Here is a 24,320-nt window from a genome sequence, read left to right as displayed (position 1 = left end):
ATCAGAAACTTTAGGAAATTACTAGATTTTTCAGAAGGTAAAGCCAAGAAGAAAATAAACAGCAGTCAGCTTCCCTCTTGGCCTCAAAAGCTGCAAAGACAGTTGCTGAGTGTTTGCGGTGAACATTACTCCATGTGGATGTCATGGGATAAAAAAATAAGAGTAGTCTCTGCCCTCAGGATATGCAGAATCCTGCAGGGAGGGAGAGAAGAAGAAAACAAACCATAGTCATGCCAAAGGTATTCTACTGAATAAGGTGGCCTGTGACAAACGACATATAAGTAGCATAAAGAAGTCCTGTGAGAATTCGGGAAAAAGGTAAGACTGAACTAGAAAACAGTGACTGTCTGGGTGCGATGGCTCACGCCTGTAATCCCAGCACTTTGGGAGGCTGAGGTGGAAAGATCACTTGAGCCCGTGTGTCTCTCCAAAAATAAAAAACAAACAAACAAACAAAAAGAAATTAGCCAAGTGTGATGGCGCGCATCTATAGTCCCAGCTACTCAGGAGGCTGAGGTAGGAGGATCACCTAAGCCCAGAGAGGTCGTGGCTGCGGTGAGCCATGATCGTGCCACTGCACCCGAGCCTGGGAGACAGAGTGAAGCCCTGTCTCAAAAAATAAAATAAAATTAAAATAAATAAATAAAACAGTGACTGTCACTTATGACATGCCAGGCCTGCTGCCAGCTCCGTGGATGGTGAGATAAATCAGACCCTGACTCTCCCTTCAAGAAGCCCAATTATCCAGCTGGGGAGAGACATGTAAACAGATCATTTCAACTCAGTGTGCTAAGGGTTAACCCAGATGTTCATATAAGGAACAGTGTTGACATAAAAGAAGAAATTATCTCTATTTAGTAAGATGGGTGTGGAGAAGTCTTCCTAGAATCAGATTGTGGGCTAAGCTTGGTTTTGAAGAACATATAGATGTTTTTCACCATGCAGAGGAAATAGAATGTGAGAAGGCACAGAGGTGTGAAGTGTTTAGGGAAATTTTGAGTGATTCAGTCTGCAAAAGTACGAACTTCAAGGGAGGTGGGAAGTAGTGACTGATGAGGTTAGAAAAGTAGGTAAAGACCATAAAATGTCATGCTAGGGTGCCTAGTGTTATCTTGGCCAATGAAAGGTTTTAAGGAGAGGAGAAATATGACCAGCACTGTAGGAAGAGCGCAACAGTAACAGGGTAGGGCAGAGACTGGAGACTCATGGGTTGGAGACAAAGTGAATGCCTCAAAGGCTATTGTGAAAGTCTAAGTGAGAAATATCGATGGACAAAAGACAATGAGGACGCAGAGCAAGAATGAATTTAAGACATTTTTTTAAAGTAGAATTGATAAGATTTAGTGCATAATTGGCTGAAGGGAAGAGGAAGAGAAGGCTGAACAAGCAGGAACAGTCTAGAACAGCATTATCCAACAGAATCTTCTGTGGTGACGAATATATTATATGTCTGTGCTGTCCAATATAGTAGCTAACAAAGAACTTGATATATAGCCAATGTGACTAGAGAACAAAAATTTCCATTTTATTTAATTTAAATAGCCACATATGACTAGGACTAGAGGCTACCACATTAGACAGTACAGACCTAGTTTTTTCTTTCTTTTTTTTTTTTTAGAGATGGAGTCTCACACACACAGAATAAAACAGAGATGGAGTCTTGCTACGTTGCCTAGGCTGGTCTTGAACTCCTGGCCTCAAGCGATCCTCCTGCCTTGGACTTGGGATTATAGGCATAAACCATGGCGCCCAGCCAACAGTGCAGAACTAGCATGTCTCCGGGTTTTCTTTTTTTAAGATAGGGTCTCACTCTGTCACCCAGGCTGGAGGGCAGTGGCGTGATCTCGGCTCACTGCAACCTCCACCTCCTGCGTTCAAGCGATTCTCCCACCTCAGCCTCACAAGTAGCTGGGACTATAGGGGCATGCCACCACACCTGGCTAATTTTTGTATTATTTGGTAGAGATGGGGTTTCACCATGTTGGTCAGGCTGGTCTTGAACTCCCAACCTCGAGTGATCTGCCTGTCTTGGCCTCCCAAAGTGTTGGGATTACAGGTGCCAGCCACTGCGCCCAGCTCCAGGTTTAACCTTGGAAAATATCTCTTTGAGGTGACAAGGGAAATTCTTATTTTCTCATATCAAACATTATAAAGGGCTAGACGTGTTGGCTTATGCCTGCAATTTCAGCACTTTGGGAGACTAAGGCAGGAGGATCACTTGAGGCCAGGAGTTCAAGACCAGCCTAGACAACATAGTGAGACCCTGTCTCTACAAAAAATTTAATTAAAAAAAATTATACAGATATACAAAGAAAAAGTGAAGTCTATCCATATTTCCATCCTGTCTTCACAAGGTAAACAGTATCAACAGCTTGGTTTGTACTTTTCTTTTTTTTTTTTTTTTTTTTTTTGGAGATGGAGTCTTGCACTGTCTGTCACCCAGGCTGGAATGCAGTGGTGCGAGCTCCGCCTCCTAGGTTCATGCCATTCTCCTGCCTCAGCCTCCTGTGTAGCTGGGACTACAGGCGCCCGTCACCACACCTGGCTAATTTTTTGTATTTTTAGTAGAGATGGGGTTTCACCATGTTAGCCAGGATAGTCTCGATCTCCTGACCTCGTGATCCGCCCACTTCGGCCTCCCAAAGTGCTGGGATTACAGGCGTGAGCCACTGCACCCGCCTGGTTTGTATTTTTCTATCCTTCTCCTTGCTCATACAAATATATGTGCACACAAAGGAAACAGAAGGATGTTTCTGTTAAAACATGTATTTGTTTTGTTTAACAGAAAATAGGATCATGCTCAAATTTATTTTCACATATCGCTCTGAAGTTTATTTCCTTTATTAAGATTATGATAAAAAGGATTATGATTAATATAAAGATGTATGAGACGAACAATGTCTTAAAGGACAGACAGGTAGAGAAGGAATTATAATGGAAGAAGTAAAAGAGCTTCCCAGGAAGCGGGGAAGGAAGAGGAGAGACACACAGGAAGGCCTATAGGTTGGAGAAGGAATAGCAAATGCATATATTTAACTGGTGCCAGGAGAGAGGTTTGTGTACAGTACAGGCATACCTCAGCGATACTGTGGGTTCAGTTCCAGACAACCACAATAAAGTGACTCACTTGGATTTGTTTCTCGGCGCATATAAAAGTTGTGGTTACACTATACCGTAGTCTATTTAAAGTGTGTAATAGCGTTACGTCTACAAAAACAACGTACATACATTAATTTGGTTAAGGTATGGCTAAAAATGCTAATGATCATCTGAGCCTTCAGCAAGTCATAATATTCTTGCTGGTGGAGGGTCTTGCCTCCATGTCTGAAGGCTGCTGACTGATCAGGGTGGTGGTTGCTGAAGGCTGCAGTGGCTGTGGCAATTCCCTAAAATAAGACAACAATGAAGTTTGCCACATCAATTGACTCTCCCTTTCACGAAAGATTTATCTGGTGCAGGTGATGCTGTTTGATAGCATTCTGTCCACAGCAGAACTTCTTTCAATATTGGAGTCCATCCTCTCAAACCCTGCTGCTGCTTTATCAACTAAGTTTATGTAATATTCAAAATCTTTTGTTGCCATTTCAACAACGTTCACAGAATCCTCACCAGTAGTTTCCATTTCAAGAAACCACTTTCTTTGCTCATCCATAAGAAGCAATTCCTCATCTGTTCAAAATTTATCATGAGATTGCAGCAATTCAGTCACATCTTCAGGCTCCACTCCTAATTGTAGTTCTCTTGTTATTTCTACCCCATCTACAGTGACTTCCCTCACTGAAGTCTTGAACCCCTCGAAGTCACCCATGACAGTTACCATCCACTTCTTCCAAACTTCTGTTAATATGGATATTTTTACTTCCTCCCATGAATCACGAATATTCTTAATAACACCGAGAATGCTGGATCCTTTTCAGAGGTTTTCAGTTTACTTTGCCCAGATCCATCGGAGGAGTCACTATCTATGGCAGCTATAGCCTTTTGAAATATATTTCTTAAATAGTAGGACTTGAAAGTTGAAATCACTCCTTGATCCATGGGCTATAGAATGGATGTTGTGTTAGCAGGCATGAAAATAACATTCAACTCCTGAACATCTCAAGCTCTACAGAAGCTCTCCATCAGAGCTCTTAGGTGACCAGGTGCACTGTCAATGAGCAGTAATGTTTTGAAAAGAATCTTTCTTTTTGAGGAGTAGGTCTCAAAAGTGGGCTTAAAATGCTCAGTAAATCATACTGTTAACAGATGTGCTACTATCCAGGCTTTGTTGTTCCATTTATAGAGCTCAGGCAGAGTAGACTTAGCATAATTCTTTTTTGAGATGGAGTCTCACTCTGTTACCCAGGCTGGAGTGCAGTGGTGTGATCTCGGCTCACTGCAATCTCTGCCTCCTGGGTATAAGTGATTCTCCTGCCTCAGCCTCCTGAGTAGCTGGGATTACAGATGCGCGCCACAACGCCTGGCTATTTTTTTTTTTTTTTTTTTTTGAGACAGAGTCTTGCATTGTTGCCTGGGCTGGAGTGCAATGGTGCGATCTCGGCTTACTGCAATCTCCACCTCCTGGGTTCAAGCAACTGTCCTGCCTCAGCCTCCCGAGTAGCTGGGACTACAGTTGCGCACCACCATGCCTGGCTAATTTTTGTATTTTTAGTAGAGACGGGGTTTTACTATGATGGCCAGGCTGGTCTCGAACTCCTGACCTCGTGATCTGCCTGCCTCAGCCTCCCAAAGTGCTGAGTTACAGGTGTGAGCCATCACGCCTGGCCTAATTCTTCTTTTTTTTTTTTTTGTAGTTTTAGTAGAGACGGGGTTTCACCATGTTGGCCAGGCTGGTCTCGAACTCCTGGCCTCGAGTGATTTGCTCACCTCGGCCTCCCAAAGTGCTGGGATTACAGGCATGAGCCACCATGCCAGGCCTATTTAGCATAATCCTTAAAGGCACTAGGATTTTTGGAATGTAAATTAGCATTGGCTTCAACTTCAAGTCACCAGCTGCATTAGCTCCTAACAAGAGAGTCAGCCTGTCCTTTGACGATTTGAAGCCAGGAATCAACTTCTCTCTAGCTACGAAAGTCCGAGATGGCATCTTCTTCCGAAAAAAGGCTATTTCATCTACCTTGAAAATCCATTGTTTAGTGTAGCCACCTTCATCAATGATCTTAGCTAGATCTTCTGGGTAACTTGCTGCAACTTCTACATCAGCGCTTGCTGCTTCACCTTGCACTTTTTTTTTTTTTAATAGTATTTATTGATCATTCTTGGGTGTTTCTCGGAGAGGGGGATTTGGCAGGGTCATAAGACAATAGTGGAGGGAAGGTCAGCAGATAAACATGTGAACAAGGGTCTCTGGTTTTCCTAGGCAGAGGACGCTGCGGTCTTCCGCAGTGTTTGTCTCCCTGTGTACTTGAGATTAGGGAGTGGTGATGACTCTTAAAGAGCATGCTGCCTTCAAGCATCTGTTTAACAAAGCACATCTTGCACCGCCCTTAATCCATTTAACCCTGAGTGGACACAGCACATGTTTCAGAGAGCACGGGGTTGGGGGTAAGGTTATAGATTAACAGCAACCCAAGGCAGAAGAATTTTTCTTAGTACAGAACAAAATGGAGTCTCCCATGTCTACCTCTTTCCACACAGACACAGTAACAATCTGATCTCTCTTTCTTTTCCCCACATTTCCCCCTTTTCTATTTGACAAAATCGCCATCGTCATCATGGCCCGTTCTCAATGAGCTATTGGGTACTCCTCCCAGACGGGGTGGCGGCCTAGCAGAGGGGCTCCTCACTTCCCAGACAGGGTGGCCGGGCAGAGGCGCCCCCCACCTCCCTCCCGGACGGGGCGGCTGGCCAGGCAGGGGCTGCCCCCTACCTGCCGGACGGGGCGGCTGCCGGGCGGAGACGCTCCTCAATTCCCAGACGGGGCAGCTGCCAAGCGGAGGGGCTCCTCACTTCTCAGACGGGGCGGCCGGGCAAAGACGCTCACCTCCCAGACGGGGTGGCGGTCGGGCAGAGACACTCCTCAGTTCCCAGACGGGGTCGCGGCCAGACAGAGGTGCTCCTCACATCCCAGACGGGGCGGTGGGGCAGAGGCGCTCCCCACATCTCAGACGATGGGCGGCCGGGCAGAGACGCTCCTCACTTCCTAGACGGGATGGCGGCCGGGAAGAGGTGCTCCTCACTTCCCAGACTGGGAGGCCGGGCAGAGGGGCTCCTCACATCTCAGACGATGGACGGCCAGGCAGAGACGCTCCTCACTTCCCAGACGGGGTGGCGGCCGGGCAGAGGCTGCAATCTCGGCACTTTGGGAGGCCAAGGCAGGCGGCTGGGAGGTGGAGGTTGTAGCGAGCTGAGATCACGCCACTGCACTCCAGCCTGGGCAAGATTGAGCACTGAGTGAGCGAGCCTCCGTCTGCAATCCTGGCACCTCGGGAGGCCGAGGCGGGCAGATCACTCGCGGTCAGGAGCTGGAGACCAGCCCGGCTAACACAGCGAAACCCCGTCTCCACCAAAAAATACAAGAACCAGTCAGGCGTGGCGGCGTGCGCCTGCAATCCCAGGCACTCGGCAGGCTGAGGCAGGAGAATCAGGCAGGGAGGTTGCAGTGAGCCGAGATGGCGGCAGTACAATCCAGCCTGGGCTCAGCATCAGAGGGAGACCGTGGAAAGGGGAGACAGAGAGGGAGAGGGGGAGAGGGGGAGAGGGGGAGAGGGGGAGAGGGAGAGAGGGAGAGAGGGAGAGAGGGAGAGAGGGAGAGAGGGAGAGAGGGAGAGAGGGAGAGGGAGAGCCACCTTGCACTTTTATGTTATGGAGATGGCTTTTTTCCCTTTAAACGTCATGAACCAATCTCTCAGCCTTCATAAAACTGAAGACAGGGCCTTTCTCTGGAGTAGGCTTTAGATTAAGGTAACATTGTGGCTGGTTTGATCTTCTATCCAGAGCACTACAATCTTCTCCATATCAGCATAAGTGAAACTTACGTCTGTTTCTATTTTTCAGGTGTTCACTGGAGTAGCACTTTGAATTTCCTTCAAGAACTTTCCCTATGGATTCACAACCTGTCTATTTGGTGCAAGAGGCCCAGCTTTCCGCCTGCCTCCGCTTTTGACATTCCTTCTTCACTAAGCTTAATCATTTCTAGGTGTAGATTTAAAGTGACAGATGTGCGGCCAGGCGCGGTAGCTCACGTCTATAATCCCAGCACTGTGGGAGGCCAAGGTGGGTGGATCATGAGGTCAGGAGTTCAAGACCAGCCTGGCCAAGATGGTGAAACCCCGTCTCTACTAAAAATACAAAAAAATCAGCCGGGCATGGTGGCAGGCGCCTGTAATCCCAGCTACTCGGGAGGCTGAGGCAGAGAATTGCTTGAACCCGGGAGGCGGAGGTTGCAGTGAGCCGAGATTGCGCCACTGCACTCCAGCCTGGGCGACAGAGCGAGATTCCGTCTCAAAAATAAATAAATAAATAAAGTGAGCTATGTGTGACTCTCCCTTTCAACACTTAGAGGCCATTGTAGGGTTATTAATTAGCCTAATTTCAATATTGTTGTGTTTTAGGAAATGAGGAGGCCAGGAGAGTGAGGAAATGGCTGGATGGTAGAGTAGTCAGAACACACACAATATTTATTAAGTTCGTTGTCTTATACGGGCACAGTTTGTGGTGCCCCAAAACAATTACAATATTAACATCAAAGGTAACAGATCGCATATCACCATGCAGATATGATAATAATGAAAAAGCTTGAAATACTGTAAGAATTACCAAAATGTGGCACAGAGACACGAAGTGAGCACATGGTGTTGGAAAAATGGTGCTGGTGGACTTGCTGTACACAGGGTTGCCACACACCTTCAATTTGTAAAAAACACAATATCTGCGTAGTGCAGTAAAGCAAAGTGCAATAAGATATGCCTATCATCAAACCAGAGCAGAAAAGGTCATCGGGCCACTCCATCCCCCTTAAGTACCTGCAGTCCGGGGTATAAGAGGCCACTCAGCAAAGGGTGCTCCACCTGCTTTACCACCTCAGCTCCAGCCTTCTTGGAATCGTGCTGTGTGACCACGGAGGAGAGTCTGTACACATCTAGTGTGTACTCTCTGAAGAGGAAAGGAAGAGGGGACAGCTGTAAACCTGGGCCTAGGCCTCAGTTTCCTAGGAAATCTAAAGCACATTAATTCACTTCCCTAACCTTAGTGTACCCAGGGATCTCGGTTTTAAAAATATATTTTAATCACCAACTTTCTTCTTCTTTCCCTCCCTTCTGGCAATGCATGCTTATTTAATTATGTTCTTGCTTAAGAAATTTCAGAGAGGAGGGTGAGGATTCAAAAACTACCTATTGGGTATTGTGCTGATTACCTGGGTGACAAAATTGTCTGTACACCAAACTCCTGTGACATGTAATTTACTCATGTAACAAACCTGCACATGCACCCCTTGAATCTAAAATAAAAGTTGGAAAAAAAGAAATCACAGAAGCTAATCTTGAAACAAACTAGGCATGGAGCCCAGACTGCAGAATCCTCCTGCTCAGAGGGAGTCTGGAACGATTAGTCCATCACCATCAGTCTTAAGTCAAGATAACACCAACCATACCTCCTGACAGGCAATTATGCAAGACAGCCATCAGAACAAAGACACACAGACCCTGCATTCTCACCACTCCTGCATGTCTCCCACACCAAGTCTCCCTTTAAAAACACTATGGTAACATTTATAATTTAAGATAGTACTTTAGAACACTAGTTCACCATCTTCTCGGTTTGTTGGCTTTCTGATTAAACCTGCTTTTCCTCCTACCAACCCGTGTCTCTTGTGTCTGGCTTTCAAGTGGCCGGGCAGCCAAACCTGGGTCCAGTTACATTAGGACATTCAAACAGAGCACTGCCTGGTAGCTTCTAAAATGTGATAGACCTATCTTCTCATCTAAAATATTACTTTATTTTTATGTTTTTCCTTTTTTTTTTTTTGAGACAGGGTCTCACTCTGTCGCCTGGGCTGGAACACAGTGGTGTGATCACAGCTCATTGCAGCCTCAATCTCCCTGGGCTCAGGTGATCCTCCCACCTCAACCTCCAAAGGAACTAGAACTATAGGCATGTGCCACCACACCTGGCTAATTTTTCTATTTTTTGTAGAGACGTGGTTTCCCCCCATTGCCCAGGCTGGTCTGGAACTGCTGGGCTCAAGCAATCTGCCCACCCCAGCCTGCCAAAGTGCTGGGAAAACAAGCCACAGTAGCGGGCTTCTTTTTCTTTTTAAAAGAGGGCTTCAATTAGTATTTTTCTTCACTTCTGGAAAATGTTCTGCCATTATCTCTTGAAACACTGCTTCTCTGCCACTCTCCTTCAGTCTCTTCATTTGGAATGCCTTTTCAACTGATATCAAAATTTCCCAATCTATTTCCATGTTTTTTTGTTTTTGAGACAGGATCTTGCTGTGTTGCCCAGGTTGCAGTATAATGGCACAATCATAGTCACTGCAGCTTTGATCTCAGCTCAAGTGATCCTCCCACCTCAGCCTCTCAAGTAGCTGGGATTACAGGTGCATGCCATGATGCCTAGCTAATTTTTTTGATTTTTAGTAGAGATGAGGTCTCGCTACGCCCACTCTGGTCTCGAATTCCTGAGCTCAAGTGATTCTCCTGCCTTGGCCTCCCAAAGTGCTGGGATTACAGGCATGAGCCACTGCATCCAACAACCCCCACTCCCCCACCATTTTTTTTTTTTTTTGAAACAGAGTCTCGCTCTGTTGCCCACGCTGGAGTGCAGTGGTGCGATCTCGGCTCACCACAACCTCTGCCCCGTGGGTTCAAGTGATTATCCTGCCTCAGCCTCCTGAGTACTGGGATTACAGGCGTGCACCACCACACCTGGCTAATTTTTGTATTTTTAGTAGAGATGGGGTTTCACCATGTTGGCCAGGCTGGTCTTGAACTCCTGACCTCAGCCTCCCAAAGTGCTGAGATTACAGGCGTGAGCCACCATGCCTGGCCCTAAAGTCATTTTTGTATATAGAAAAGTATCAAGTGACTTTGAAGCAAGATAACTTTATTTATCCCACCTTCCCATATCCCAAATTCTCTTAAGTTCTTGGAGAATAAAAACCATGCCTGTGTTCTTCACAGGTATAACCCCAGTGCCTAGACTAGTGTCTTGCACATAGCAAGAATTCAATATATATTTGCAAGACTCACTCCCTCACCTTATTCAGGTTTCTGCCTAATGTCATTTTAGTAGAGAGGGCTTCCCTAACCATCTCATTCAAATTGAAGCCCCCCGCTTCCTGAAAACTTTCTCTACCCTGGCCTGCCTGCTTTGTTTCAGCTATCGCCATCTGATACACATATAACTCATTATTTACTGTCTGTATTTCCTTGCTGGAATGTAAGCCCCATTAAGATAGGGACTTTTGTTTTGGCTTACTTTTGCATATCCAGTGTCTAGAACAGTGCTTATCATATACCAGGGGTTCCATAAAGATCTGTAGATTAAGTGTAAAAATGAATAAAATTTCAGGTACTCTACGAAGGCTGTAGATTCAAAGATGTTCATATGCTTTATTTATTCATTTCTTTTTCTTTCTTTTCTTTTTTTTTTGAGATGGAGTCTCACTCTGTTGCCCAGGCTGGAGTGCAGTGGTATGATCTCCACTCACTGCAACCTCCACCTCCCGGGTTCAAGTGATTCTCATGCCTCAACCTCCCGAGTAGCTGTGATTACAGGTGTATGCCACCATGCCCAGGTAAATTTTTGTATTTTTAGTAGAGATGGGGTTTCGCCATGTTGGCTAGACTGGTCTCAAACGCCTGGCCTCAAGTGATGTGCCCACCTCAGCCTTCCAAAGCATTGGGATTACAGGTGTGAGCCACCATGCCTGGCCCCATTTTTCTTTCTTTTCTTTTTTTTTAGAGATGAGGACTTGCCATGTTGGCCAGGGTAGTCTTGAACTCTTGGCCTCAAGCAATTCTTCCAGCTTGGCCTCCCAAAGTGCTCAGATTACAGATGTGAGCCACCCTGCCCAGCCTATATGCTTTATTTAAAGCCCTAATTGTATCAACAGTGAGGAATGGTAAAGAAAATTATATTAGATGCAGTAAAAAGAGAAAGTTACTAGTAAGCAAGAGATCTGGGTTCACATCCTGACTCATCTACTTACTAGATGTATAAACTCAGGAAAGTTAAATCTGAATTAATTTCCTTAGCAAAATAATGCTTACTTTAAAAAGTTGTTCTAAGGGTTTAAATGCAAAAGTGACTAATAGAGCGCTATGTACTTATAAATGCATATCTGAGGTTAAGAAAGAGTAAGTTAGGCTGGGCGCAGTGGCTTATGCCTGTAATCCCAGCACTTTGGGAGACAGAGGTGGGCGGATCACCTGAGCTCAGGAGTTAGAGGTCAGCCTGGGTAACATGGTGAAACCCTGTCTCTACTAAAAATACAAAAATTAGCCGGGTGTGGTGGCACATGCCTGTAATCCCAGGTACTCAGGAGGCTGAGGGAGGAGAATCTCTTGAACCCAGGAGGCAGAGGTTGCAGTGAGTCAAGATCGCACCATTGCACTCCAGCCTGGGCAACAAGAGCGAAACTCCATCTCAAAAAAAAAAAAAAAAAGAGTAAGTTAAACATTAGGACATGAAATATCTATGCTAACATTCCAAATATGAACAAAACTCACAAAGATAAAAAGCAATAACAATTGTTGGGGCGGTGAGAAATAAGTGAAATATTTTTCTTTCACATTTCTCTTATTATTATTTGCTGAGGCTGGAAGAGAAAGGGAGGCTGAATTGTTCACCATCACTCTCCCATATGCTGTGAGTTCTGCAAGACCAAGGACTTTGTTTTGGTTACGTTTATATTTCCAGCAAATAGGACAGCATTTACTAGTCAGTACACTTCTGATGGATGAATTACAAGGACAATGAGGTTTTAATGGACAAAGTTTTAAATGGTTCTTAATAGGTCACGCCAGACAGCTTCTAATCTAAATGTAAAGAATGCCTGGACTCCACAGGCCTGTAATTAGCTAGAAGCACCAGAGCCACAAGGAGGGTGGATGATCAAGCACTTACTTGCTGAGCTGGTAATCAGTGCCTTTGATGAACTTGAGCTTCTCCAAGGGCACACCAATGCTCTCCAGCATTGCTTTGATCACATTCTCATAGTAACTGACTCGGAGTTCTAGAAGTTCCCATGGGGCTTTCATGTTATCCAGGTATGCGTGGAGGTCCGCAAACAGAATTGTTACCTGGACAAGAGATAAGGGGCCACCAAAATGTGAATTTGTCCAATTACCTCCAACCTATCTCCTCCAGCCCCACCCTGTCCTTGTTAAGTCTCTCTTGGGTCTCCCTTGGGTCATTCCCCAAGGGCTTATAGCATTAGTTCTTACCTCACACCCTGCCTTCAAGAAGTCTGCAATCTTTGACATGGGCACAAAGTAAGCCACATGTGGTTTGCCCGTGGTTGCCGTTCCCCAGTAAATTTTAAGTTCCCGCTCCTTCAGTATCTCCTTCAGCTTCTCTTCCCCCAGAACCTCCTATTGTGGAAGCAGAAGAGTTAGTTTAATGTCGGTGCCTCACCTTGCTCATCCTTTACCATGTGACAAGGAAAACAACAGCATGTGTCAGTGGAGATCCAGGCTCAGAGCCATCAAGGAGGTCCAGCCATGTGTTCTCAGTGCAGATGTGATACCCTACCTTGTTTTAACCTGAATTGACTCTCCCTTAGCTGAGAGAGCCAGACAAACTCCATTTTGGCTCCTTCACTTGTAGCCCCTTGCAGCCTCTTACCCACCCCCCTTCCTCAAGGACTTAACTTGTGCAAGCTGACTCCCAGCACATCAAAGAACGCAAATAACTGATAAGATACTGTGGCAAGCTATAGCCACAGTTCCCAGGAATTTGCCCGGTTGATAGTACCCTAAGCCCCCGCATTTGTGTCTGGTTGATGGTACCCAAAGCCTCCGCGTCTATCACCTTGTGATGGATTTAAAGCCCCTGCACCCGGAACTGTTTGTTTTCCCATAACCATTTGTCTTTCTAACTTTTTTGCCTGTTTTACTTCTGTAAGATTGCTTCAGCTAGGCTCCTCCTCCCCTTTCTAAACCAAAGTATAAAAGAAAATCTAGCACCTTCTTCGGGGCGGAGAGAATTTTGAGCACTAGCCATCTCTCGGTCGCTGGCTAATAAAGGACTCCTGAATTCGTCTCAGACTGTGGCGTTTCTCTATAACTCGCTCGGTTACAACGTGGAGAGCCAACGTAAAGTTGGTGCTGCTGCTAGTATCACCCCCGATGTTGGGGGGTGGGGACATGCCCCTAACTGCATCTTTGCCTGCAGCAGCTACCCGTAAACCGAAACTAAACTTTAAGCCCCCCAACTGTCGGAATGGACCCCACATTTTGGCCAACAGGATCCCAAAGAAACTTAAAAAACTAGTTCAGGCCAAGGCAGGAAGGAAGGGTCTGACATGCCTCATTATACCCTTCTCCCTTTGGAGTATATTTATTCATTTATTTTTTTGAGACAAGGTCTTGCTATGCTGCCCTGGCAGGAGTCCGGTTTTGCAAACACAGCTCACTGCAGCCTCGACCTCCAGGCTCAACAATCCTCCCACTTCAGCCTTCCTAGTAGCTTGGGGCTACCAGCACATGTATGCCTGGCTAGTTTTTTGGTTTAGTAGAGAAGTCTCACTATGTTGCCCGGGCTGGTCTCGAACTCTTGGCCTCAAGTGATCCTCTGGCCTTAGTCTCCCAAAGTGCTGGGATTATAGGCGTGAGCCACCCCACCTGGTAATCCTCCGGAGTTTAGACACAACTGACCAGCATGAACATTAAAACACAGATAGTAAGACTGACAAAACAAACTCTCTGTAGCAATAAGGTACCAAATTCCAAACTGATTCTGGTATAGCACCATATGACAGATAGCAGGCCCTAAAGGAAATCAAAGTATTTTACCCCAAAAGATATTTCTTTGACATATTTTGAAATGGCCCTGCAAAACTGTCTCTTGTGGGGGGAAATTTGCATTCTGTAGAGAAATCTCTTCCCCACACTAAGTCTTTTCTGGAAAGTCTGACACCTTTTAAGGTCAGATAACAGAGATTCACCATCAATTCTCTCTGAAGCCAGCTACCTGGAGGCTTCATCTACATGACAAGAACCTTAGCTTCAGCTGGGTGCAGCACCTCACGCCTGTAATCCCAGCACTTTGGGAGGCCAAGGCGGGCAGATCATCAGATCAGGGGTCGAGACCAGCCTGGCCAACATGGTGAAACCGTCTCTACTAAAAATACAAAAATTAGCAGGGCATGGTGGCAGGCGCCTGTAATCCCAGCTACTCGGGAGGCTGAGGCAGGAGAATCGCTTGAACCTGGAAGGTGGAGGTTGCAGTGAGCCAATATTGCACCACTGCACTCCAGCCTGGGCAACAAGAAGGACACTCTGTCTCCAAAAAAAAAAAAAAAAAAAAAAACAACCTTGGCTTCCACAACCTCCTTATCTTAACTCAAGCTGACTTCCAATTCTTCAGGCAGAGTTTAACTCTTTCAATCAATTGCCAATCAGGAAATCTTTGAATCCACCTAGAACCTAGAACCCCCACCCCCTTTCTGGGCAAACCAATGTATACCTTACTTGTATTGATTTACGTTTTTGCCTGTAACTTCTGTCTCCCTAAAATGTATAAAACGAAGCTGTAACCCAACCACCTTGGACGCATGTTCTCAGAACTTCCTGAGGCTGTGTCAGGTGCCATGGTCTTTAACCTTAGCAAAATAAACCTCTAAATTAATTGAGACTTGTCTCAGATACTTTTTGTTTTTTCAAGATGGAGTCTCACTCTGTTGCCCAGGCTGGAGCACAGTTCTGTGATCTCCGCTTACTGCAACCTCCGCCTCCAGGGTTCAAGTGATTCTCCTGCCTCAGCTTCCAGAGTAGCTGAGATTATAGGCGTGCAACACCATACTCAGCTAATTGTTTGTATTTTTAGTAGAGATGGGGTTTCACCATGTTGGTCAGGTTGGTCTCAAACTCCTGACCAAATGATCCACCTGCCTCAACCTCCCAAAGGGCTGGGATTATAGGTGTGGGCCACCACAACTGGCCTCGGATACTTTTTGGTTTACATGCCTCTAACTCACTCTCCTTCCTTTCATAGCCAATTTCTTGTAACAGTTGTCTCTTCTTTTGGTCTCCATTTCCTAATCTCCCATTCCAATTTTAATTCCATACTACATCATACTACTAAATTCCATATCGCATCACACATAATCTTGCTAAGATCACAGAAGACCTTCACGTTGCTAAATTCAATGAGTATTTTTTAGTCCTCACTCCCTCCCAGAAGCATTCTCCTCTTTTGGTCTCCTTTATTTTATTCTCTTAGTGTTCCTCGTCTCTGCCTGCTTAGCTTTCTTTGCAACTGTTCTTATTTTTCCTAGTCATTAAATATTAGCAATCTTTGGGGCTCTGGTCTTTTGTCTTCTTACTCTACAGTCTCCTTAACTGATCCCCTTCAGTTGCTTCAATTACTACTATGAGCCAATAACTCCCAAATCTCCTGCTTACGCCCATATACAGAACCGTGTTCTTGTTATCAACCCAATCATTCAAACTCAACGTGTTCAAAATAAAACTCATGCTCTTGACTTCTTACTTCACTCCCCAACCATCTTTTTCACTGATAGTTTCACTCCTACTACAGTAAATGGTACCATCATTTAGAGTTGTTCAAGGACTCCAAAACTGCTCTTCAACCCTCCTATTTCTCTCTGCCTCTACATCACCACCCAAATCCAGGCCCTATGAGATCACACCAGGATTACCGTAATATTCTCCTAACAGGTCTCCCAAATCTACTCTTACTCCCTCCAATCCAAGTTCTTTTTTTATTTTTTTGAGACGGAGTCTTGCTCTGTCACCCAAGCTGGAGTGCAGTGATGCAATCTTGAGTCACTGCAACCTCTGCTCCCGGGTTCAAACGATTCTCCTGCTTCAGTCTCCCAAGTAGCTGGAATTACAGGTGCCCGCCACCATGCCAGAGAAATTTTTGTATTTTTAGTAGAGATGGGGTTTCACTATGTTGGCCAGGCTGGTCTTGAACTCCCAACCTCAAGTGATCTGCCTGTGTGGGCCTCTCAAAGTGTTGGGATTACCGGCATGAGCCACTGCGCTTGGCCCCTCCAATCCATGTTCTAAAAGGTAGCCAGAGACAGTCTTTAAAACTCAAAAACTTCTTTAAAACTCATTTTCCTTTTTACAAACCTTTAATGATTTCTTTTTGTGCTATGACAGTATTGGAAAAATTCTAACAGGCCAGTATACCCCGATAAGAGGTTGTAGTGTTTCCTCAAGTTACGGTTTTGGGAGGCTGTCAGAAACCATGATAGACTGCTGGTTTGAATCATGTTTTACCAGGACTTGTTAAACTCCTGTGCTCCAAGTCTTTTGGCAGCTGATCCCGCATGCTCAAGAGCACCCCTGACTACGTGGACACTTGGAGGGTTCTCACCATCCAAGAAGATGTCACATTACTTAGCCTTTAAAACCTGAGTGAGGCCGGGCACTGTGGCTCACTCTGTAATCCCAGCACTTTGGGACGCCAAATTTGGTGGATAACTTGAGGTCAGGAATTTGAGACCAGCCTGGCCAGCATGGTGAAACCCCATCTCTACTAAAAATACAAAAATTAGCCCGGCGTGGTGGTGCACGTCTGTAATTCCAGCTACTCAGGAGGCTGAGGCAGGAGAATCACTTGAGCCCAGGAGGCAGAGGTTGCAGTGAGCTGAGATTGTGCCATTGCACTCCAGCCTGGCCGACGAGAGAAACTCCGTTCCAGAAAAAAAAATCCCCAAAACAAAAAACCCAATTGAGTCAATTCTAATAGTTTTGTGTATTTTTAGTCTCCAACCAGCACTATTTTATGGAGAGAGAATAGGAAACAAAGAATCTAGCTAGGGGAAGCATGCAAAAACCTTTGGTTAAGACTAAGTTGTAAATGGAATAATCCAAATGTCCATCAACTGATGAACGGATAAACAAAATGTATATCCATACAACAGAGTATCATTCAACCATAAAAAGGAATGACGTTCTGCTAGGTGCAAATACTTGCATGAACTTTGAAAACATTATGCTAAGTGCAAAAAGTCAGACACAACAAACATATTGTATGATTCTAGTTACAGGAAATGCCCAGAATACGCAAATACCTGGAGACAGAGAGTAGATTAGTGTTTCTCTAAGGCTAGGAGTAGTGGGTAATAGGTAGCGTCTGCTAACGGGTGCAAGTTTTATTAGATAGTGTGATGGTTGTGGCCGGGCGCCGTGGCTCACGCCTGTAATCCCAGCACTCTGGGAGGCCAAGGAGGGTGGATCACGAGGTCAGGAGATCGAGACCACCCTGGCTAACACGGTGAAACCCCGTCTCTACTAAAAATACAAAAAATTAGCCAGGCGTGGTGGCGGTCACCTGTAGTCCCAGCTGCTCGGGAGGCTGAGGCAGGAGAATGGCATGAACCTGGGAGGCGGAGGTTGCAATGAGCCGAGATTGGGCCACTGCACTCCAGCCTGGGCGACAGAGCGAGACTCCGCCTCAAAAAAAAAAAAAAAAAAAAAAGATAGTGTGATGGTTGCACAACCTTGTGAACATACTAAAACCCACTGAATTGTGCTCTTTAAAAGGGTGAATTTTATAGTATGTGAAGTACATCTCTAAAAAGAAAAAACAGAACAGGCTGTGTGGCCCAACTGATTTATCACTACTCTTAGAAGGAAGCCCAATTTAAAATTGAACAGAATAAGGCCTGCAAGGCTCCCGTGACTTGGTCCCTGCCTACCTCTCTTAAACAAATAAATAAAATGTATACTATGTAGAAACAATAACAAAAAAAAGGCAGAGCAAGGTATGGGGCAGTTCTGGTGCCAGAGGGTTTGTTATTTAAATAAAGTGGTCGGAAATCATGCGTCCCTGATAAGGTGACAACAGTCAGAAGCCTGAAAAAGTTAAGGGGTAAGCAATATAAATATTTAAGTGCTTCCTCATAACTTTGCTCACTCCACTCCAGCTAAATTTGCCACAATTTCTGTTTCCTCCATCTGAAATGCTCTCCCTCTTTATTCTTCCATTCTTCCTCTGGTTCACTTCTACTCCTGTAGTTCTTGGTAACAATCGGAACATTTGTGGAGTGAGGGGGGGGATCCATTTCCTTCAAGGCGCAGTTTGGAGGTCACTTCCTCAGGGAAGCCTTCCCTTCTCTCTTTCCCTTTAAAGCTCCCAGTATAGCATCTTCCAGTACTTACTTGAACCGTAATGGGTCATTTTAAACGTCTGATCCCCTTCAGACAAGCTCTGGCAGGCCCTTGACGTATCCCCAGCGACTAAGCACCACGTCTGGCACTTAATAGGGGGGTGGAATGGGAGTCCTGGATTCAAAGTTTGGCTCCAACACAAGACAACTGGACGCAAGAGGTGAGCCCACTGTGATTTCTGGGGAACCCAGGGAAGGGCTGCTTGATTGACTGACCGACCAGCAGTGAGATCTACAGGCTCTCTCAGAGCTGCGCCAGCGCCGAGTCCCCGGCCCCACATACTTAGAACCCCGTAATGGGGCTCAAAATCACTGAACCTCGGGCTCCTAATCCCCAACGGCGCATTTCCAACCCCCAGGCCTGACCTGCAGGTTCCGGGTGATAAGGTGCAGTTTCTCTTCAGGGCTGGGAGCATCCCCCATGGCTCCGCTACCCCTGCTTCCCCCGCTCAGCCCGGCACCAGAGCCCCTTCCTGGGTCACCGTCGCCGCCGCGTGCCGGGAACTGTCACGCGAGTCCAGCCAGGTTGCATCAGCTGGGCTCGGCGCTCCGCTTGCTCGGCCTGGACCCCTCCGGCAGCGGCCGGAAAAAGTGAGGAGCAGCAGAGAGTCGAGCAGGTCGATGAGACGGGAAAAGGTGGAGCCAGTGGGCACGGTGGGCGGTGCGGAGGGCGGGGCTGAGGCGCCTGAGCGGGGCACAACCCTCCTAGAGGCGGGACGGTTTCCTGCCAATCACTGCTGGTTTGCCCTCCCCCTGGTTTTGGCCCGGCTGACTCGGGGTAGGGGAGGTCGGGGAGGGGGCGATAAAATGGCGCAGGGGGCGGAGTGAGGCGCAGTCGTTCGCCCAGGCTTTGGCCCGGCTTCCGGAGGTGAAGAGCGAGAGGGACGAGGGGGTCGGCGTTACCCGGCTTGGAGGGGGATGGGGGCGCCTGTTGCTTCTCCAGGGGGTTGCGCACGCCGTCCGCCCCTTGGAGGGATTGGGAGGCCCACGCCCTGCTGCGAGAAGGGCGCGTTCTAGCTCCTGAGGTGATGGCGAGGGAATGTCCCTGCCCCCCCACCTCCAAGTCGGCGGGCGACAGATGCCCCTCACCCCGCTGAGGAAAAGGGAAGCTCCCTGGTCGTCTGAGAGTCGGGGAGCGCCGTCTGCAGTCCCTGCCCAGTGGGGGTGGGGGCCGCCTCTGTCCCGGCCGGCTCGGCGGGAGGTTGTTGCTGGCGGGAAGATAGCCGCGGGCTTTTCTGCCGCGTCTCGCGGGTGGGGGCAGGAAGAGGACGACCCATTCCCCGGGGAGATCTGAGGACGGTGGTCCCCGGGAGAGGAGCGCACAGCCCAGGCCTGCTGAGGGGCGGGTTTGCCCCTACTGGGGGAGGGGCGGGGAGAAAACTCTCGCTTCTCCCGCTTTCCGCCGGAAGGCGGGAATTCGCGGTGTCCCCGGGGGAGGGAGACGCAAAGGCCCTTCCTGGAAGGCGACACCGTCCCGGGCCGTTGCATTTGTGAGAGAGAGCCAAGGCAGTATCCTCCAAAGGTTGGGCCTGGGCCACCCTTTCTCCGGCTTCTCAAGGGCTGGAGGCGGCGTCACCAGTTACTTCCAGGGCAAGAGGGAAAGCAGTTATTACCTCAGTGGGCCCTGGAAAGGTCCTAGAAGTGGTTGAATTGCCCACGGCCTGCCCTAACCTGATCTCCGGTGTTTTGTGTATTTATTAGGGACTCCAAGCTCTAGCAGACCTGCCTGAAGTGTTTTAAAGCACATTTTCTTTTTGAAAAGAAACCTGTTGCTGCAGCTTAGCGCATCTGTTCTCTGTGTCCATGTGGGAGGAGAATCCTGGCACCCTCATCTAGTGAAATGTTACCTAAAGCAAAGATTTGCAGCCCTGGGTTGTTTTTTCCGTCCTGCAGTGTTTTTAGTTACTTCGAAGGAATTTGCAAAACTGTTACAGATAATTTCAGTTCTTTTTGATTTTTTGTAAATGTTGTGCCTATTTTATGGAGTGATAAAGCCTGCTGAGTGCGTTTCGTGCTGTGTGCTTCACATGTATTGCATTTGGGAAAGGTTGGAAATCAAAGGCCAGGGGGAGGTCTTGTCCATTGGAAATAATCTCTGCTCTTGGCTGTACCTGTCAGACACTGCTTGGTAATGGTCTTCACTTTAGAGCTTGAAAGAGGATGTGGGTTTGCATCTGGTGTTGCAGTTTTAGTGGCCTCAATAAAGTAAGGCTTTGTGCTCGAAGGCAGTAGGTTTTCTGAGGTGAGATAAAAATAGAAAGGGAACCAGTTTCTGAGGTTGCAACCAGGAGGTTCGAGAACAGAGAGGGGGTGGTAAACTGAAGTGTGAAGAAGGGGGTGGACAGGTGAGAGAGATGTGGAAGGACAGAATGGGGTCACAGAAAGGATGGGGTGTAGAGAAACTAAGAAATAGAATTAGAAGATCGGAAAAATATTCTTCCCTTAAAAATAAAGGGATATGGCCAGACATGGTGGCTCACGCCTGTAATCCCAGCACTTGGGGAGGCCGAGGCCGGAGGATTGCTTGAGGCCAGGAGTTCAAGACTAGACTGGCCAACGTAGCAAAACCCCATCTCTACTGTAAATACAAAAATTAGCCAAGCATGGTGGACGCCTGTAATCCCAGCTACTGGGAGGCTGTGGCACGAGAATCGCTTGAAACTGGGAGGCAGAGGTTGCAGTGAGCCCAGATCACGCCACTGCATTTCAGCCTGGGTGATTGAGTGAGACCCTGTCTCAAAAATAAAAATAAAATAAAAAAATAAAAGGGTCCCCATATTTTAAGTGGAGGTTACCAGACAAGTGCCAAGAAAGGTGGTAGATGGTAGACAGAGAAGTAAGCAAGCTTTCTTTTGACAGAGAAGTAATAAGTAAGGCTGTCTTTGGAATTTCACTGAAGAACTTCAGTTTTATATGAGGATTTCCCCCTTGCACATTCATTAAATACCAGGTTTTTTTAGTATAGAACTTTTAGGTTTAGAGTACTTTCATAAACATCCTCTTTTTTCTCATGATAGTCTGTTTGAAGTTAACAGTATTTACCCCCTTTTTAGATGCATGTTCTCATCTGTATTGAAGTTCAGAGACTTGAAGTGAATTGCTGAGGTCCAGTACCTCTATAAAGGATAGTTCAGTGAACATTAATTTGCATAATTTGCCTGATATTTCAGATATCTACCTAGTCTGGTCTTTAGTGACAATATGGTTGAGTGCTGGATTAAACTAGATAAGAGTAGAGTATATTAGATAATTTCAAGCAGAGTCTAGGGGAAATTCCCTACCAGTTTAGCACTCTTTTTTCCTACCGTTCCTATGCTTTTTTTTTTTTTTTTTTTTTTGAGATGGAGTCTCGCTCTGTCACCCAGGCTGGAGTGCAGTGGTGCGATCTCAGTTCACTGCAACCTCTGCTTCCTGGGTTCCAGCGATTCTCCTGCTTCAGCCTCCCAAGTAGCTGGGATTACAGGCATGCACCACACACCTGGCTAATCTTTGTATTTTTAGTAGAGACAGGGTTTCACCATGTTGGCCAGGCTGGTCTTGAACTCCTGACCTCAGGTGATCCGCCCACCTCAGCCTCCCAAAGTGCTGGGATTACAGGAATCAGCCTCTGCGCCTGGCCCTATGCTTCTCTTAAGACTCCAGGGATCGGGGCAATGATGGTGGTGGGGTGAAATAATAACTATGGCCACCAGTTATTTGTCTCTTACGTCATGCCTCTAGTGTGCCACATTTATGTTCACGATCTCATTTAATTCTTGCCACAACCCTATCAGGTAGGTACTGTGATATATGAGGACATTTGATACTTCACAGAGTATAATCATTGTATCTTTCCCAATGACTTCATAATTTTAAGATGTTTTTATTATTTCAAGCATATAAAAAAGTATAGTGGCAGGGTATGGTGGCTCAATGCCTGTAATCCCAGTGCTTTGGAAAACCAATGCAGGAGGATTGCTTGACTCCAGGAGTTCAATACCAGCCTGGGCAACATAATGAGACTATGTCTCTACAAAAAATAAAAATAAAAAATTAGCCGTGTATGGTGGTGTGTACCTGTAGTCCCAGCAGCCCCGGGGTTCAAGGCTGCAGTGAGCTATGATCATGCCACTGTTTTCTGCCTGGGCAACAAACCTGAGACCCTGTCTCAAAAAAATAACAATAATTTAACAGTATAAAATAACATAATAATGAACATTATTATACCTAGCATACTGCTTTGTCTTAGGTTGCCATATTTGTTTCAGGTCTCTTCTTGCTATTTTTTTTTCCTTATTTATTTATCGTCATGTAGCCTAAGATGAGATATTGTTTTCTTAAGAAATAAAACGTTGGCTGGGCGCGGTGGTTCACACCTGTAATCCCAGCACTTTGGGAGGCTGAGGCGGACGGATCACGAGGTCAGGAGATCAAGACCATCCTGAATTCCGGCCTTTCATGCATATTTTAATAATTTTGTGATATATGTATCCATACATAATACGTGGTATTGTGGCTTTTTTGTTGTTGTTTTTTGAGACTGACTCTTGCTCTGTCACCCAGGCTGGAGTGCAGTGGCGCGGTCTGGGCTCACTGCAACCTCTGCCTCCTGGGTTCAAACAGTTCCCCTGCCTCAGCCTCCCGAATAGCTGGGGTTATAGGCATGCGCCACCAAGCCCAGCTAATTTTTGTACTTTTAGTAGAGTTGGGGTTTCACCAGGTTGGTCCAGATGGTCTCGAACTCCTGACCTCGTGATCCGCCCTCCTCGGCCTCCCAAAGTGCTAGGATTACAGGCGTGAGCCACTGCGCCTGGCCTGTTTCTTTTTTCTTTCTTTTTTTTTTTTTTGATACAGAGTTTTACTCTTGTCACCCAGGCTGGAGTGTAGTGGTGCGATCTCTGCCCACTGCAACCTCCGTCTCCTGGGTTTCAGCGAGTCTCCTGCCTCAGACTTCTGAATAGCTGGGGCTACAGGCCCGCGTCACCATGCCCAGCTAAATTTTCTTTGTAGTTTTAGTAGAAATGGGGTTCCGCCATGTTGGTCAGGCTGGTCTCGAACTCCTGGCCTCAAGTGATCCGCCCAACTTAGCCTCCCAAAGTGCTGGGATTACAGGCGTAAGCCATCTCGCGTATTGTTTTTTTAATAAAGTAATTGCAGGGGGAAAAGATCTGAAATTTTTAGATTAAAATACACATAAGACATTATCAGCCAGTCACATTGTATGGACCTTACTTGGATACTGATTATTTTTTAGCCTTAAAAAAAAATATGACATAAGATAATTGGAAATCTGAACTGTATATTTTATGATAAGGAATTGTTGTTATTTACAGATGAAATGATACAATGCCTGGGATTTGCTTCAAAACAATCTGGTAAAGGTGGGAAGTGGATGGGGCAAGATTAGCTATGAGTTGATAGTCATTGGGGTTGAGTGATGCGTATGTGGTGGTTCATTATACTATTATGTTACTTATGTATATGTTTTACTTTCTTTATAATAAGTACTTTTGAAAATGAGGAAATGGCCGGGCGCGGTGGCTCACGCCTGTAATCCCAGCACTTTGGGAGGCCGAGGCGGGCAGATCACCTGAGGTCGGGAGATCAAGACCATCCTGGCTAACACTGTGAAACCCCGTCTCTACTAAAAATACAAAAATTAGCCGGGTGTGGTGGCGGGCGCCTGCAGTCCCAGCTACTCGGGAGGCTGAGTGAAGCAGGAGAATGGTGTGAACCCGGGAGGCAGAGCTTGCAGTGAGCCGAGATCGCGCCACTGCATTCCAGTCTGGGCTACAGAGCTAGACTCCGTTTCAAAAAAAAAAAAAAAAAGAAAATGAGGAAATAACATCAGATATCAGAAAGAGAATGGTTTGTACAAATTAAAATTATCTCCTCCTCTCTATATATACCATATATATGGTATTGTTTTGTATACTTTTGTTCCCAGATCTTTTGGAACATAAGAGAAGCTCAGAAAAGCCCATTTTTTTGCATCTGGATGTCATGTTGTGTAGGAATTGATTATTGC

The 24,320-nt window shown here is 46.3% G+C and overlaps 2 protein-coding genes across 18 annotated transcripts in view; one reads left to right on the top strand and one right to left on the bottom strand.

The window, feature by feature from the left end:
- Positions 1-19,052, bottom strand: part of YARS1 (tyrosyl-tRNA synthetase 1) — a 39,904-nt gene extending 20,852 nt beyond the window's left edge. Inside the window, exons 1-4 of the mRNA XM_001164500.6 lie at positions 18,680-19,052; positions 12,393-12,539; positions 12,073-12,248; positions 7,965-8,094 (exon numbers count right to left, since the gene is read on the bottom strand). Of these exons, the coding sequence (XP_001164500.1) occupies positions 7,965-8,094; positions 12,073-12,248; positions 12,393-12,539; positions 18,680-18,736 (510 nt within the window). The 5' untranslated portion in view covers positions 18,737-19,052. The remainder of the gene's footprint in view (positions 1-7,964; positions 8,095-12,072; positions 12,249-12,392; positions 12,540-18,679) is intronic.
- Positions 18,937-24,320, top strand: part of S100PBP (S100P binding protein) — a 41,465-nt gene continuing 36,081 nt past the window's right edge. For 4 of the 17 annotated variants that reach the window (XR_010147280.1, XM_054665456.2, XM_016958549.4 and 1 more), the window contains exon 1: positions 19,079-19,181. The gene's annotated coding sequence lies outside the window, so the exon portion shown is untranslated. Of the gene's footprint in view, positions 22,087-23,134; positions 24,161-24,320 lie in introns of those variants that run through there. The other 13 variants (XM_009453129.5, XM_001164617.6, XM_009453119.4 and 10 more) reach the window with 10 other exon arrangements.

The sequence above is a fragment of the Pan troglodytes genome, chromosome 1 (genome assembly GCF_028858775.2).
Source record: "Pan troglodytes isolate AG18354 chromosome 1, NHGRI_mPanTro3-v2.0_pri, whole genome shotgun sequence".
NCBI classification, from domain to species: domain Eukaryota; kingdom Metazoa; phylum Chordata; class Mammalia; order Primates; family Hominidae; genus Pan; species Pan troglodytes.
The sequence above is the reverse complement of the archived record's forward strand: the minus strand, read 5'-3'. Positions and strand labels throughout refer to the sequence as shown.